Source organism: Sceloporus undulatus, chromosome 4 (genome assembly GCF_019175285.1).
Source record: "Sceloporus undulatus isolate JIND9_A2432 ecotype Alabama chromosome 4, SceUnd_v1.1, whole genome shotgun sequence".
NCBI classification, from domain to species: domain Eukaryota; kingdom Metazoa; phylum Chordata; class Lepidosauria; order Squamata; family Phrynosomatidae; genus Sceloporus; species Sceloporus undulatus.
The window spans coordinates 44,697,536-44,715,067 of record NC_056525.1 but is presented as its reverse complement, the minus strand read 5'-3'; the positions used below and the strand labels follow the sequence as shown (position 1 = coordinate 44,715,067).

The 17,532-nt window shown below is 38.3% G+C and overlaps 1 protein-coding gene across 1 annotated transcript in view; it reads right to left on the bottom strand.

Annotated features, from left to right (window-relative positions):
- Window positions 1–17,532, bottom strand: part of PPFIA4 (PTPRF interacting protein alpha 4) — a 188,462-nt gene that overhangs the window by 93,027 nt on the left and 77,903 nt on the right. The window contains 4 exon segments of the mRNA XM_042464276.1: window positions 679–780; window positions 3,380–3,454; window positions 4,157–4,321; window positions 6,070–6,171. Coding sequence (XP_042320210.1) covers window positions 679–780; window positions 3,380–3,454; window positions 4,157–4,321; window positions 6,070–6,171 — 444 coding nt within the window.

Here is a 17,532-nt window from a genome sequence, read left to right as displayed (position 1 = left end):
GGGCGCACAGTATTTGTGGAATATCTGAAAAGAACAGAAGGGGATTTAATGAGTATACAGTTTGAGGAGTGAAAATTGAGGTATTTTATTACAACAAATGAGCAGATGTATAGTTATTATATTCTGATTTATAAACTGAAATAAGTATAAATTGACTGAAATGGGGCAAATCAGACTGCCCCTCTGCTCCGCATACTGTAAAGCTACCCAGAAGCCAGCTTCATGTCGCCCAGTTTCCCACACATGGGCTGACTTCTGGGTGCTTCAGCAGTGAGGAGTTAAGACTCTGCTCGCTGCAGGAGTGCCGTAAAGCCATGGAGGGGCAGGAAACAAGACCGACTGAGGCCGGAGTGTGCAGTGGCCACTGCCCCAATCCAGCTTTCTCAGCGACAGCTTTAAGCTATTTTTAAAAGTGTATAGAAGCCCCAAGTGGGGTTGTACTGTAGCAGAGGTGCTTTCTGGAAATGAGGCATTTGAACAAGTTATACTCTAAAAGTTGGACAATTGTTCAACTTCTATATCACTGCAAAGATCAAAAACAGTAAAGTAAATACAAACTCTCCCTGTAAGCAAAAGGATCTCATGAAATATTGTTCATCAACTGACTCACACCTGTAGATACACAGTATTTCAGTGACATCATAGATACCCTCTTCTTGCTAGAAGGATGTCTCTCACCTTCCAAAGTATCTTCTGCATTGATTCTTTAACTTCACCCTTTTTTTCATCTTCTCCCACAGGTGCCTCCCTCTGGCAGGGGCCTTGCTGAAGAGCACTTACCTGAAAAATATATATCTTAAATAGATACTTACATTTAAATTTGCCATAAAACAAAAGTGCAGGACAAACAGAAATAGGAAAATTTGTCTTGATGCTTTTCTCTCACTGAAACTAAGCATTTTGATGCTTCTAAAAACAGCCTATCATTAAAAATTAAAAATAAAAATCCCAATGTAAAAGAGAGATAGAGCTAAATGATGCATAAAAAATTAATGTTAATCCAAAAGGTAAAATGCATTTTACAGCCAGAATTTGCATGGCTGCCTTCAGGGGCTGTGAAGAAGGTATTAAAAACACATACATTAAGAGTTACAGACAAGGTATAAATCAAATGGATACCGAAGCTGCACATGAACACTGGTCATATTAATTTACATATGTAATTAGAATCTTTAGAGAACAGAGAATACAATAACAGTAAGAACGAGAATTATATGTTTGCATGCCAAGACTCTCCATCTACTTACAAAACCTTAAAATTATAGTATCAAATTGGATGTTATTATTTAATTAATCCAACTTGGAAAAAAAGAATAATTTGACAGCTCATAAAGAGTATGTTCCACCTCCCCTTGTGAAAACTGCTACATGCCCGACATGACATTTGGGGAGATACGTTCCTCACAGGCAGATGTTTGAATTGTTTTGTAAGTATTTAGAAAGCCTTGTCTTGTATGTAATTCTACTTGGGTTACTGTTCTTTTTGCCCCGCAGGGCGGAAGTCGCGAGTGTGTCCATCACAGAAGCAGTGTGACGTGAGGATGCTATGCATCTGTCACGTCACAATGGCGTGCCCATATACACAAGGCCATTGTTACGGCGCCATGCCATACTAAGGTTAGGGACCATGCAGTTGCCGCGCGGTCCCTTAACTCTAGTACAGCATCAGCATGGTGCTTTAGCGCCATGTGTACTACACCTATATTTCCAATGACTTTTTTTTCTTTTCTAGAAGCCAGAGGAAGGAGGCAGAACCACAAGAAATGAGGAGGAAAGTTTACATCTTTCTTCTGACTTAAACTTCCCCCAATCTGAAGTTGCTCTTGTCCCAGAAAGGAAGCAGCCATAGGTGTCAGCAGCAGCAGCATGGAGTGGGAGTAAGCCATTTTCAATGGAACTGTAATGCAGGGAGAAAAGGTTGAACTCCTTTCCCTATCTTTCAGTGTCCTAATCCTGCACAAGACTTCCTACAGTTATTTAAAACAAAGTTTGTCAGGTACCTTAAACATATACATGCATTATATATATCATCTAGATTGGCCCTAAGACATACCTGTCTACACTATATGGAACTGAGAGAGCTTGTTTGCTCTTTGTGTAAGAGGATGCTGGAGAAACCTGGACACAATAACACGTTCCGTTTCAACCACATACCTTAAGAAGTGAACAAAAAACCCAACATGTGAAAAGGACATTTAACTGAGGGAAACTGCACTGCCCTAAAATAATGTGAGGCCTCTGATTTTATGTTATGACATATTTATACATAACTAGAATTGTTTCGTAAGTTATGTAGCTGAACTGAAGCAAGGTGTTTTAGCAGAGCATGCAATATCAATTTAAATAATCATTTCTCCTCCCACCAATATCAGAGTTTTGATTTCATGTGATGGGTCAGTTAATATTCTGACATGGGTATTCTAATATTCATGGTGCTTTAAGTGTGCCTTGTCAAGGTGTATAACCTATTAAAGTCTAAATCCAAATGCTAGTTTTGACTCATTAAATAAATGGAAATTATATAAGTGCTGACTTACCATTTAGCAATTGATTCTTAGCTTGGATGGTACTAACAATTGAAATTAGGTCTCTAACCCCTTATTAACTTTATAACTTGTCTTGTAAAATATGCATGTCTTGGATACATATAGCAGAATACATAGGTTGTAATATGTGGAATGTGCATGCTCTTGGTCTAGAACTGCCACATCATTTTTGTTAAATCAAGAATTAATTAGTTTAGCTAAACAGTAGCTAAAATGTATTATTTTCCTTTCGCTCTTAATCTTTTAATATTTTCCCTCAATATCTTTAATAACCCCATTGCTAACTAGAGTGTGTTTTGATCTTTTCCCTTCTTAAACTTTATTTGAGTTACTAAGCATGCTGACTGGGGCTTCTGAGAATTTTAGTTCAAAATATCTAGAATACACCAGGTGGCAAAGGAGGCTATAGAAATACAATGCTACTGCAATATAATCATTTTAAAAATTTGTCCATTCTCTTTCAGTACTATTGCTATTGTTTGCAGAATGCTAACAAGTGCATTTACACACAGTGGTCTTTTACAATTCTCTCTCATCACAACAGCTTCAAGCTTATCTTTCTTAATGTCAATATTTATTTTATTACTGCATAAACTCCTAGGTGTTTCAGAAGCAGTAATCACCTCATACTTTGCACTCATCTACCTATCAGGCTTCTCTGCTTCTTCTTCACCTCCTAAGATATTACATGACCAAAAGATGCCAGCACATTATTTCTCCATGACTTGTGATACAAGAGACAGAGGGCATGTGCTAGACACAATCAGTAGTCTCAGTTCGTTTGAGAAGCATCTCAGTAAAATGTAGATTGGAATCTGCAATCCGATATTTACCTGCTGGTGGGCACTGGACAGCTGTTCTTCCAGTGTAGCTACTCGTTCCAGTGCTGCCCGCAGGCGCTCTCTCACCTGAGAGCATGCAAGAGAGAAAGAATGCTTGTTATTTCAAAATTAAAAAACAAATATAATGTGTAAATCTCAGGGATAGTTCTGTCAGCTTACTGGCCCAAGAGCAAAATGTAACATAATCAATCATAAAAAAGACTGTATTCACATCTTTAAAACAGATTATAACGTGGGCACACTGTACAGCAAATGTCCCAAATTGTCCTTCAGAAGAGTGCAGAATAACTTCACTCAGATTCACAAACCTGGTATCCCAGAAAGCTGTACAAGAAATACAACTGAAGGAGGCTATAATTCTTGAAGAAAGAACTTTACATCTGGAATCTTCAGACTACTGTGTATCATGATAAGTAGCAGAAAATATATAAAGTGTTTCTAAAGCAGAAAACTACTGGAGAAGCCAATGGATTTGAAGCTCAAGTGGGCCAAATAGAAAGATGAAATATTCCTTCACAGGGACAACTGCACAAATTCAACTCAGCTTCCTGTGATATAAAGCACTAATATCTAGAGTTCTCTTCAAAGGGCAAGCCATTGACTCAGATCGCACACCACTCATCAAAAGAATCAGAGGGCTAAAGAGAGATCTGCAGGAAAATGCTGTGCAAAGGCAATACATCAGGCAATCACAGTCCTGTAATGCTACACTGTTAAGCAACTGAGTATCACTTTCGCTATCACACCAGTAAGTAAAACAAACCTGACCTTCTCATCCAGTGCTTTATGATGTTCAAACAAAGATTTCAGTGCTTTCAGAACTTCAACTTCACTGGAGACCCCAGATGGTGACTGGGCTTGTCGTTTCACCACAGTCATTCTCAGAGAGCGTTCATGCCTTGAGACCAAGCACTCCAGGTGTTCTAACAAAAGCTGAAAGGAAAGGAATAATTCATATTATTCTTAAATCAAAGCAAATGTAAAATATGACAACAGCTTTTCTGCTTCATTAGGTGAATTCAGACCTTTACAAAAGTGTGGCCAGGTTATACCACCAATAGCAATAGCAATAGCAGCTGTTTTGCCCCTTAATTATTGTGTTGCTCTGTGCCTTCAAGTCATTTATGACTTATGATGACCCTAAGACAAGCCTATCACAGGGTATTCTTGGCAAGATTTGTTCAGAGTAGGTTTGCCTTTGCCTTCCTCTGAAGTTGAAAGAATGTGACTTCCAGTAGGTTTGCATCGTCAAGCAAAGGTTTGAACCAATACTAAAATCACTATGTCACACTGGCTCAGATTAATTTAGAAAGCATCTCAATTTCTTTTCAAATATGGAGTGATAAGGTTCTACTCCACTCAAAAGATGGAAACTAAAAAGTATCTTCTTCTGCTCAGATTTTAATCTAAGAGAAAAATTATTTCAGGACTTGTAAAGCTCACTTCTTCTTCTTCTTGGTGGCAAGTTCTAATAAACCTCTGAACCTGGCTAACTTTGCTGGCCTTTATAAGAAACACATAAGTAAAATTCTAAATAATTTATATGGCTGGAGGTAGATCAGAAAATTTAAGGCAGCTTGACACAGGGGTTGCTGAAACCCCAGCTATGTGACAAAAGAAAAGTGTGTGCATACACTAGGAAGCAATGATTTCGCAAATCATTTTCATAATTGTCTATCTCTACCTGTTGACAACATTTAGCTTTATTAAACTAACCTAAGCAGGATGCACACTCTAAGTAAGTGTTGTGCATCATTGAATACCAGCAGTTTATAAATTATACAGCATCATTTTGCTCTTCATCTCATGAATATAGTTATTCATGAGATGGATAACATCTAAGAAAGTTGTGAGTAAATGAATATTGTATATTTTAGCTAAATACTGTATTTAAGGATTTTTTTTTCTTACAGAACCTAATGTGATGTTTGCTCCAAGAACTGATATAATGAGATGGAAACAACAAAAACAGACCATCTGAGTGATCAACAAGAGGTTTGTGCTGCTCAGATATTTGCCCTTTCTTTATACTTTCACAATCATTGACTTAAAGCCACTATTAAGAACTGAAAATTCTCAACTAGGTTCCAGCTGCACTTTTAAGGCATGCCATCAAAAAGGCACCATCACAACAAAGGGAAAAACAAATCAGTATATTACATTCTAAAAGTTACCACAAAACTGTTGCTGAAGAAAAAGTAAGAGGGAAATTTGGATTTATGCACTGGGATTCTTAGCAAACCTGGAGATCCAGGATTTGTGAATTACAGGGTAAATATGATTGGTACAAAGGACTGAACAGTCTCTGCAGGCATGTATACAAGATGTGTTGTAATAAGAACAAAACACAATAGCAACCTTGTAAAGAAATTAAATTGGATTTCAGAGAGATTATAATAAAACCTTCCCATTCAATCAAGAATACAAGTCCCCTCTCAGATTCTATCGACTGGATGGGAAATTCCACAGAAAGCTTACTGTCCTGTTAAATCTAATCAAGGGAGTAAACAGCAGGCCTTATCTGGATGCATCCAATGGACAGAGTGAAAGGAAATTTCGTAAGGCCAGACTATGTTCTGTCTAGGGGGTGAAGTTAAGTCTATTGGTCCTTAAAAGGAACTCTGGGTCAAGCTATCAGCAAGGCTGGGTATTTCCAGTACTGAAACTCATTCTCTACTCACCCTTGTGTTATTGCGCTCTGCTTTCAGCTCTGAGATTTCCTCTTCTCTTTCCAACAGCTGCTCTCGACAGGCATTGAGTTCCCTGGTCAGTGTTGCAAATTCCTGCAAGGCAATCATAATTCTACAATTGGAAGATAATTGGAACCAGGTAGTCCCACTCTCCCAACATGAGCAGCAGTACAAAAATGTGGTTGCATTAGCATCACTGCCAAGAGCATTAAAAGAAATTCTGATTGCCAGTTCTGGGGTACCTGTTACCAGTAAGATTATGAAAGTTGTCAGAATGAAAGTGGATAATTAGGGAAGCATACTCATGATTAAAGGGAAAATCATGGTTGCTTTTCAGTCTAGAAACCTACAGTGGGTTTTTGTACCACTTCAGGATGTACAAAAGCCTCACTGTACAGTAATTACTGTCCTGTATAATGAAATATTATTGAAACCAATCTTTTACCTGGAGGTTCAGATAAAAGAAAAACAGCTACCAGAATTCATGCCCAAAAGGAGAAGTGGTCCAAGTAAAACTCCTTGTCTAGGTAAGAGTTTGTCACAGGATCTATTTTATATAGTTAAAGACAGAAGAATAATAGCAGGTAAAGAATTTCAATTTACTTAAGAAAGCAACTACACGATGGTAGTCAAGTGAATACTTTGCACATTAAACAGTTTGAGGTTCAGATGCTAGCTGCTACTATCATATACATAGCACAGTAGAAGAAACATGGTTCCTTTTTTTCTTTTTCCTATAGCTAGCAAAATTTGGAACAACTTTTTAAAAACTATCAATATGTGTGCTTGCTTTTCCAGCAGTAGAACTCAGACACTGTAAAACTAAACATGATTAACATTTTTAAGTTGAGCTTTTAATTTCAATTTGATGTAATACTTTCAGTTTTTAAGCTTTCCCAGCTAGTTAAATATTGATTTAATAATAAAACCACTACTTTGGTCATGGAGATGAAAACATCCTGGTGAACATCTGGGAGAGTTTATTTTAAAAATAATTACAGTTACAGTTCCAAATCCCTATTCCAGTAGTAGCTAGCTGCAGTCATAGTTACAATTTCTAAAAATAGTTCTTTGTTTCCCATTTCTCACACTTAACTCCAGCAGTTACATAATTTTTTAAAAATCTGAATGCTACAAGCTGCTGATCTGTGGTACAGAACATTCTTCTTTTGTGTACTTCCTTACCTACAATAGACTAAAAGGCACAGCATAAGCCAGCACTTGAACCATGTGATATTCTTCCCCCACCTCTCTACTTCATTAGGACTATAATTACCTTAAATAACAGTAGGCGAATACATATCACTGGTGTTTATCAGACGAGCTCTTAAAGAGGTACTATTCCAGTGTGACTCCTCTAGCTGCCTCCTGTTGCATGCTGGGATTGGCAGTTTTAAGGAGGGGTATTTAGAATTCTCAGGCAGAGAAGTTCAGCTCCTTAAAACTGCCAATCCCAGCATGCAACAGGAGGCTGCTAGAGGAGTCACACTGGAATAGTACCTCTTTAAGAGCATAGTGTGATAAACATCACTGATAGCCCCTGCAAAAATTAATCAGATTTTGTAATCTGAACTGGAAAGTATCGACATTAATCACCATCATTGAACTGAAGATTCATGCAGCTATAGGAGCAGACCTAAAAAGAGGAACTAATCAACGAGTTAACTGATTATCGGTTGGGCTACCATTGAGTTATCTGAGCATCTGATTATCTATTGCATTTAACTCAAGCAATGTTACGGCTCACTGTTTGTTATAGTTTCCTTCCCCTCCTTGTAGTTCTTCTATCCACTGTTCTTTCTTACCCTATTAATTTTCTCCCTTTCATGACTCCTGCTATCTTTTCTAACTTGATACCTATTAGGTGTCTCCCTCATTCTCAGCTTCCTTTCACTTGCTCTCTGTAGAACTGTGAATCGGCTGCCCCTAAAGCAGTGGCAGTCCATGATCTATTTCTGTATAAATCCTTTCCCCTTCTTGCCCTCACTGAAATCTGACTCCTTGCCCATGATACTGTAACCTCCATTGCTCTCTTGTTTGGTGGACTATCTTTGGCCCATTCAAGTCATCTTGAGGGGAGGAGTCAGCATTTTGTTATCTAATTCATGCCACTTTTAATTACTGTCTCCCCCTCAAACGTACTGCTTCTCTTCCTTTGAGTTTCAGACTATCAAACTCTTTTCGTCTCTACAGCTGTGGGTTGCAGTCATCTATCATTCACCTGGACCATCCACCAAGTTCTTCTCTGAATTTGATGCTTTGCTGACATTTTTTTCTTTCAGATGAAGTCCCAACTTCAATCTTGAGTGACTTCAATATCCACATGCATGATCTTAATAATCCCACAGCTACACGTTTCAGCTCCTTATTATCTTCTTTTTGGTCTTGAACTTTGCTCTAATTCACCAACTCACTCCCTTGGACATTGCCTTGACTTAGTTCTCACTAAAAAGTGTGTAACTACTAATTATGTGGCTAATGAATTTCTGTTATCCGATCACTATCTTATTTCGTTCATGCTTGCTCACAAACCACCACCTCGCTGAATTGTACGTCATTACTTTTGAGACATTAACTCTGTCAACACTGAGACGTTCGGACAGGTATTGGGCTCCTCCCTATCCTCCCTAAAGTCCGGATCCAGTTTTCTCTCTAGTCAACTCAACCTTATCAGAAACAATTCATCATTTTGCCCCTCTGTCCACACACACAACATCATCCACTAAACCACAGCCCTGGCTCACCCCTATTGTTCGGTATCTCCATTCCTGTTGTTGAGCAGCCGAGCATTTATGGAGGAAAAAAAACAGGGAATAGGCTGATTTTATCCATTATAAATTTGTTCTCTTTTCTTTGTTGCATGCTATCCCCATGGCAAAACACAATTATTATGTATCATTGATAAGTGCTAATGAGCGATGGCCTCTTCTCTACATTGAATTCCTTGTTAAAACCTTCTTGTCCACCAATTCCTCTCTCATTTTCTCAGTATGATTTTGCAACTCATTTCACTACTGAGACTGAATCTATCCATTCTAATTTTGAAGTTCTTGACCCTTCCTTTGTTCTAGTATCTCATCCTTCCACATTGACAAAATTGTCTGTTTTTTCTCCCATCTCGGTAGACAAACTTTCCAATTTGTTGAATTTTGACAACCCAGCAACCTGTTCTCTTGATCCAATTCCTTCTCATCTTCTAATATCTGTCGCCCCTTCTATTCTCCCTTCCCTTCTTTACACTATTAATCTTTCTCTTTCTACTGGTCTCTTTCCCTCTGCCTTTAAACATGCTTTGGTCTATCCTATTCTGAAGAAACCCTCACTTGATCCACTTTCCCTTTCTAATTACTGCCCTATTTCACTTCTGCCATTTCTCTCAAAGTTCTGGAACATGCTGTTTATTTCCAATTAGTACCTTCTACTAATCCTATTATGCATCACTTTCAGTCTGGCTTCCATCCACTCCACTCCACAGAGACGGCTCTCACGAAGATTGTGGGCAGACTTCTCTTGGCCAAATTAGCTTGCCATTATGACCATGTTACCCATCTGTTGTCATCTCTCCATTGGCTCCCAATCCCTTTCAGAGTCCATTATAAGCTTCTTTTGTTAACGTTTAAAGCTCTGCATAGGTTGCCCCTTCCTCTTATTTGTCAGTACTAGTTTCCCCTTACTGCACTGTCTGTGCTTTGCGTTCCAGGGTCTCAGGGCTGTTGACTCAGGCAAGGATCTCCTCACCCTTGTCTCAGATTTGTCCCTTTTTGCCGCTCCGTACTTTTGGAGTCTCCTTCCCATTCACTTGCGGACTACCATCTCATGATCCACTTTTAAGTCCGAATTGAAGATATTTTTGTTTAAGGTTGCTTTCCAACTTGTGATTTGACCTTTCACAGTTGATTAGGTCTGTTGATGTCCACTGTTTTATAGTCCTTTATAATTATTTTAATGACATGTTTTTAATTCTATAAATTCTTCCCTTATTGTTTTTAGACTGTACACCACAGGCAGGTTTGTATCTGTATTTTGACTATCTACTTTGTACAGCGCCGTATAAACCTATAGCACTTTATAAATAAACATAATAATAATAATAATACACTTTTAAATGAGGTCACACATCTGTAATTAGAATAACTAAACTCAGTTACATCACAAAATGAATAAGGTTGTTCTTCATTAAGTTACAATTATAATGGAATTTGATTATGTCTCTCTTTTTTTGGTGAGGAGAGAGATAATTAATTACAACACACTACTTATTTTGAACTAGTTACATCCAAGATAGGCATATATTACTGGTTGAGTTTCCAAAAGGCTAGGGACTAGAAGTGTTTTGTATTTTGGAATACCTGTATTTGCATAGATTTACATAATGATGAGACATCTTGGAGATAGGACCAAGTGTTAACATGAAATGCATTTATATTTCTTATGCACATAGGTTGAAGGTAATTTTATAAAATAATTTTAATAATTTTGTACATGAAACTATATTTGTGTACACTGAACCACCAGAAAGCAAAGGTGTCGCTATCTCAGTCATCTGTGAAAAAAAGTTTTGGTTTTTGAATTATATCAGATTTCGGAATTCCAAATAAGGGGGACCCAGCCTGTAGTAGAATTATCTTTATCTTCTAACTCTGTATTTATAGCAAAATAATGTTTATATATTATTGATAAAGAGCATTGAGTCCATTTGGCACTATTGAAGAAAGCACAAATCTGGACACCTTCTAAAGACAAATTTATATAACACATAGACATTTATGGCTCCCAAGTTAATCTCATGTCTGGTCAATATAACATGAGTCTTGTGTTGACAGAGGCAGTTAAGGTTGAACTCAACCTAAAAACATTCTGAGAGAGAATGAAATGGTACTATGAGCAGATATTATTTGCCTACCACTATTTTCAATGCAGTAATTACAGGACCATTGCATTAATCTCCCATGCAAGCAAAGTGATGCTCAAAATTCTACAACAAAAGGTTTTTCTATATATGGAGCAAGAAACGCCAGATGTCTAAACTGGGTTTAGGAAAGGAAGAGGCACTAGGGATCATACTGCAAATATACATGGCATAATGGCACACATAAATGAATTTCAGAAGAAAAACAGCCTGTGCTATATAGATTTTAGCAAAGCCTTTGACTGTGTAGATCATAAAAAAAATATGGGTCACTCTGATAGAGATGCGTGTGCTACAACATTGTATTGTCCTGATTTGTAATCTGTACTTAGGCCAAAAGAACAGCATATAGAGAAACTGAATGGTTTCCACTGGGCAAAAGGGTCAGGAAAGGCTGCATTTTATTACGGTGGTTAACTTGCAATGCTGAACATATCATATGTAAAGCAGATTTAAACTTAGAGGACAGAGGAGTTAAAATTGCAGGAATAAACATCAACAATTTAAGATATGCAAATGATATCATACTACTAGCAGAAAAAATGCAAAGACTTGGCATGATTACTGAAGAAAGACAAGGATGAAAGTGCAAAGGCAGATTTACAAAATAACATTAAGAAAACAAAAATAATGGCAGCTGATGAGTCACTTAACATTAAAGCCCGCCGGAAGAGATCCGTTTGAGTGCCTTCTTAAAGGCCTCTAAGGTAGTAATGAGATGGATCTCTTTCGGTAGGTCATTCCATAATATTGGGGCCGCATCAGTGAATGCCTTATGTGAAGCTGTCATTAACCTGGTACAGTATTATAATATTCTAATAAGAACTTCCCAGATATTCTAAGTGTGCGGGGCGGATTATGTAGGGAGAAGCGCTTCCGCAAGTAACTCAGGCCTGAGCCATGTAGGGCTTTAAAGGTAATAACCAACACCTTGTATTGCACCCGGAAGCTAATTGGCAGCCAGTGAAGAGATTTCAGTATTGGTATTACATGGTCAAACCTAAATGTTCCAGTGACCAATCTGGCTGCTGCATTTTGAACCAATTGAAGCTTCCGAATTTGGTACAAGGGTAGCCCCAAGTAGAGTGCACTGCATAAATCTAACCGAAAGATTACCAGTGCAAGTACTACTGCTTCAAGGTCCTTTCGGTCCAGGTAGGGACGCAGTTGGCATATCAGCCGAAGCTGATACCAGCCACTCTTGGCCATCACATCTATTTGGGATGTCAATTGTAAGGACGGATCCAGGAGTACTCCCAAACTGCAAACCTTGTCCTTTAGGTGAAGTGTGACCCCCATCCAGGACTGGGTGACAAAACTCCATTCCTGGACTTGGGGTACCTATCGCGAGTACCTCAGTTTTCTCTGGATTCAGTCTGAGTTTGTTTTCCCTTATCCAGCCCATTACTGATCCAAGACAGGCGTCCAGAGGAGAGATGCCATCCCTAGTCACTGTAATAGTCAGGGACATAGACAAATAAATTCAGGTGTACTGATGACACCGCGCCCCATTTCTCCGGATGATCTCTCCCAGCAGCTTCATGTAAATGTTGAAAAGCATGGTGGACAGAATGGCGCCCCAAGGGACACCAGATGTCAGCTCTCTCTTGGAAGATATTATCTTGGTCTTGGAATAGTTTATTGACAGGAGTTCCTGTTGTCGATAGACACTGAAGGCATTTAGTAGGGAATCTGCATACATTAGAATGAAGATCTTGCTATTCCTGATTATTGGAGGAGAATCAACTAAAGATAGAAAAGACACCAGATCATTCATATAGATGTTGAAAAGAGTAGGTGCCAGTAGGCTATAGAGTTCCCGTATCAGTCTAAAGAGTTTAATATCAATCTCAGAACCATGTAGCTTTTCCTATCATCTATTTCTTTTAATAGAATCAAATGCAGCTGAAAGATCAATGAAAGCAGCATAAACATGTTTCTTATTTTCCTTAGTGTATTTCCTCATAATGTGATTTAATATGAAACCCTGATCTGAATCCTGCCTGTTCTTCATGTATGACTTGTTTTTCTTGTAGCCAGTCCATTAACTTGTAGAGCAAATGTTGAGGATATAGTTTTGGAGTGATGCCAAGCAGGCTGATTAGCCAGTAATTTTGTGGATCATGCCTGTCTCCTTTCTTGAAAACTGGGAAAACAATGCTCATTTTCCACCCATGAGGCATATGTCCAGTACTGTTTATTGTAGTAAATAGACTAGCAGGGATGGGGCTCCACCATTCAGCATATTCTTTAAAGAGTTCAGGAGGAAGTATATCTTCCCCCAGTGCTTTCTTGGGTTTCATTGATGCAATTAAATGTTTTATCTCATTGGGTGTGACTGGTTGCCACTCAGGAAGGTTAGAAAACTCTTTCATCCATCCAGACCGCTTCCAAAAGGCTTGATTTACTGTAAAAAATGTTGGAAAAATATTTATCCATGTGGAGGCAGTGATTGAAGTTTCCTGTGTGTTTCTTACCTTTTTTTAAACCACAGGTAACAAGTTCCCAGAATTTGTCTTCCTTCCATTCTGTTGCTGCAAGTTCCAGCTCCTGCCACTGAGATTTTGTGCAATTTGCTTTCTTAACTTTTAAAAGACTTTTATATTTCAGCCTGAAATTAATTACGTTTCCCATGTTCTTTCTAGATGGATTTTTAAGGGATTCCCTGTTAGGAAATGACATTAATGTGTTCACAAGATAGAGCTGTAGTGGAACCTATTACAGTTCCAGTGGCAGTTGACAGTTGACACTTGTATTATGGAATGCTGATGCTGTCAGTCCTTCTGTGAGAGAGTGTCAGTTATGACAGTTGGTGTAAGAGTAACTGCCTCTCTGTTTTTATTGTTATGGTTGTTTGGTTGACAAAGTAACTTATTTATTAAAGCCCTTGTGTAGAGTGAAGACTTGAAGTGCTCTTGTCGTTATTTCTCAAGCCGGGAGCTCAAGGCCGTTTGCAGTGGTGAAGGAATATTTTCCTTCTTGGCCTGAATACCTTTGCAGACATCTCTTCAGATTCCTTCTCTCTGGCATCCTGTCGATGTGGTTCAACTCTGCAGGTGGTTGTGGTGGACACAGCGCATCTTTCTACACCCCAACATTCCCTTATCTTTTTGGCCAGGTCTCTTTTGGCTGCTCTGAATTCTGCATCAAACCAGCCGCACAACAGAAGTTAGAATGGCATGCGCTGCGCCGCGCACCATGCAGAAGCCCCATTATTTTCAATGGGACTCAAGCATACAAACTATTTGCCTTACGCAGAGGCGTCTGGAACAGATCCCCAAGTAAGGCAAGGACGAAGTGTATATAATTGAATACTGAAGTTAGGATTGTCCATGCCATTGTACTTCTAATTTCTATGTATGGTTGTGAAAGCTGGATAGGAAAGAAAGATGATAGGAAGAATGTGGTATTGGAGAAGAGTTCTATGGATACTGTGGACTCTTAAAAAGACACATAAATGGGTCCTAAAGCAAATCAAATAAGAACTTTCCCTAGAAGACAAGATTACTAAACTGAGATGGTTGTACCTTGGCCATATCATGAAAAGACAAAAGTCATGAGAAAAGATAATAATGTTTGGCAAGGTAGAAGGCAATAAGAAAAAATGAAAACTATTACAGATAGGCTCAGTCAAAGAAGCCACAGCCCTGAGTCTACAAGACCTGAGCAGGTCCATTGATGTCAGGGTGACTTGGAGTTCTCTCATTCATAGGGTCACCGTAAGTCAGTCAACTTGACAGCAGCAAACAATAACAATGTTCAGTACATTTTTCATTGCCTTTCCTGCTATGCCCAACAAATTAACAGTGATAATAACTAAGTAACAATTTATGTTTTTCATTATTTGTATCTTAGCAAGAGGGCAAGCGATGTATCTCAGGGTAAAAGTAACTCAGTATAGTCTTCAAAAAATCTCTCTTCAGTATCTCACACTGTGCCCTACCTTAAGAAAAGTGACTTGGCTGGATACCCAAACATCACAGAAATTGCTGTGGAGATGTCTATGCTGGGGCACATAGCATCTCTACTAGTACATGGATTTGTACACCAAAGCAGATGGTAAGGAAGGATAAAGGAATTCAAATCATGGCAGAAACTTCCCAGCCATTGCTCCCTTCCTCATGTTCTTTTCCATACACCAGAAGACCTACAAAGCTAAATGCCAATTTGAAAATTTCTGACAGCTGCAGGGATTACCTCAGAATGGGCAGGGATGAACCAAGCAAAGTTCAAAACAGGGACCCAAAATAGGAAACACGCTGAGAGCCTACCCATTTGAGATACTTGATGAAGCTTCCTCTGCAGACAGTGCTGAATTGAGGTTTTATTACTGGCAGAGCATTTGAAATAGCTCAAAGGGAAATGAGTGGTCCTGTCTCTATGATTCCTGAGCTTCAGAATGCAAACAAGGCAAGATTTACATAGTCATCTTGCATTATCTCTGCCTGACACTGTAGCATAAGAATCAAGACACTCTACGCAGTTGTTGGAATCCTACTGTGTATTCCTTTTTTTTCCCCACTGAGAAACCAGGAGTGTAGCAGGGTGTATACATACTAAATGCTGCACTCAGTAAGAGGATTCAAAAAAATTAATGGAAAATGTAAATGCCTATCTACTTGGATCTACGCAAAACTCAATAAAGGTTGTTCACTGAAGGCATTAGTAGTGTGCAGAAGACAACAATTTTAAACCACTCCTGAATGCATTTTACCTTTAAACCAGTAATAAAACCAGTTAATTTTAATAAAATCATGCTTCAAAGAAGAAATACAAAAGTGAGTTCCATAAGCAGAAATAGATCTTGTTTTTTATTGTTCCTGCAGCACCTCATTAGAGCCACTGAAGAACATTTTAGGATTTGGGTAAATATAGAAAGACCTGATCCTTAAGGAAAGTTTTAAAACCAGAGCTGGGAACTGAACTCACTAATCGATTATCAGTGAGTGCAGATTAAAAAAAATATTAGTGTCATATGATCAAAATGAACAGTTCCATCTTACTCTCCTATTTGGGAACAGCTGAAATTTCTACTGTTTTCAAAAACAGCAGAACATAATGCATTACAGTAATAGCAGGTTTGCAATAAAATTAGTAATGTGGAAAGGGGTATGAAAAGGGATCTTGTGGCACCTTTGAGGCTACAGCCTTATCACAAGATAAAAGAAAGCCAAAATGGAGCAGGAAAGAACTGGCTTGATCCATGCTGCTCCACATCTCCAAATAAGAGATATCAAAATATGAAGACTACAAAATACAGCATGGGGGGTATGCAGGAGTGCTTAACAGTACCATAAAGTTAACAAATCTATTGTGACAGAAGCTTCCAATGAAGTGGACTCTAGTCTATGAAAGCATATACCATGAAATATTTGCCAGTATTTAAGGGGACACGAGAGATTCTTGTAAGAGATTATTAATACAGCTACCTTTTTAGAAGCAAACATGTTTTATCCCCCTTCCTAATTTCAGTAATAGGTAGATGATAATTTGATGTTCAATATTACAAAATTCATGGGGTCACCATTAGTCTACAGATGACCTGAAGGCACACCCACACGTCTTCTCCTTACTTTTATCATTTTTTGTTTTGCACTGCACTTTACAACCTTGGTTGTGTCACACTCCCACCAGGGAAGGCCAGGCAGTTATTCCCAGTTCTGAGGAGATAATCAATCATATCTCCTCAAGACTATGTAAATAATGCATAGCAGAGGTAAGATGCAAAACAAAACAGGAACTGTATATATTTTGAAAGACATTCTAGATCTCTTTAAAATGCTAAAACTCTTATTTGCTAATAAAAGCTACCCCAGAGATGCCCTGGTGACGCCTTGGGCTCAGGCTTGCATCCTTCCGAGGTCGTTAAAATGAATACCCAGTTTGTTGGAGCAATTAGCTTACATTTGTAAACCACTTAGAAACTGCTTAGGTGGTATGAAGTGGTATATAAACGAAACTGCTATTGCTATAACCCTATAGTAACCACTAATGTAGGCAGACCTATGATGTTATGGATGCTATGTTTTAAAGCTGACTAGCAAAAAGCCTGTGAAATTTCACAAGAAACTTCACTAGAATGAGTGTAAAAAAAAAACCCTCACCTTCCCCTTCATTGCTCTCTTTTCTTCTCACCTAGAAATATTATTTGGTTTTCTTACTCCTCCTTACCCTAATATCATCCTTCTTTCATTTCCATCACATAAATGTCAAGTATAATTTTAATTTCTGAGGCTCTGAAATCCTCTGTGAAGTGTGAGGGGAGAAGTAAAATAAAAAAGAATTTGCTTACACCTTTTACCTGAATATAAAGAATATAAAAACAAATCAAGGCAAGACGCAATTTTACTTGATGCAACTTGCCAATTATTTTTGTCAGCCTTGTATGGTTAAAAGGAAAGCTGGACACTTTAACATACTCAAACTAGCATACTAACAGCTTGACTTTCAGAATGAGTTGTTGATCATAGGAAATTGCTTCCCATAATCCTGTAATTAAAACAGGAAGTATCTAGTATATCCTTCTGAGCAAAGAATAGTGTGTA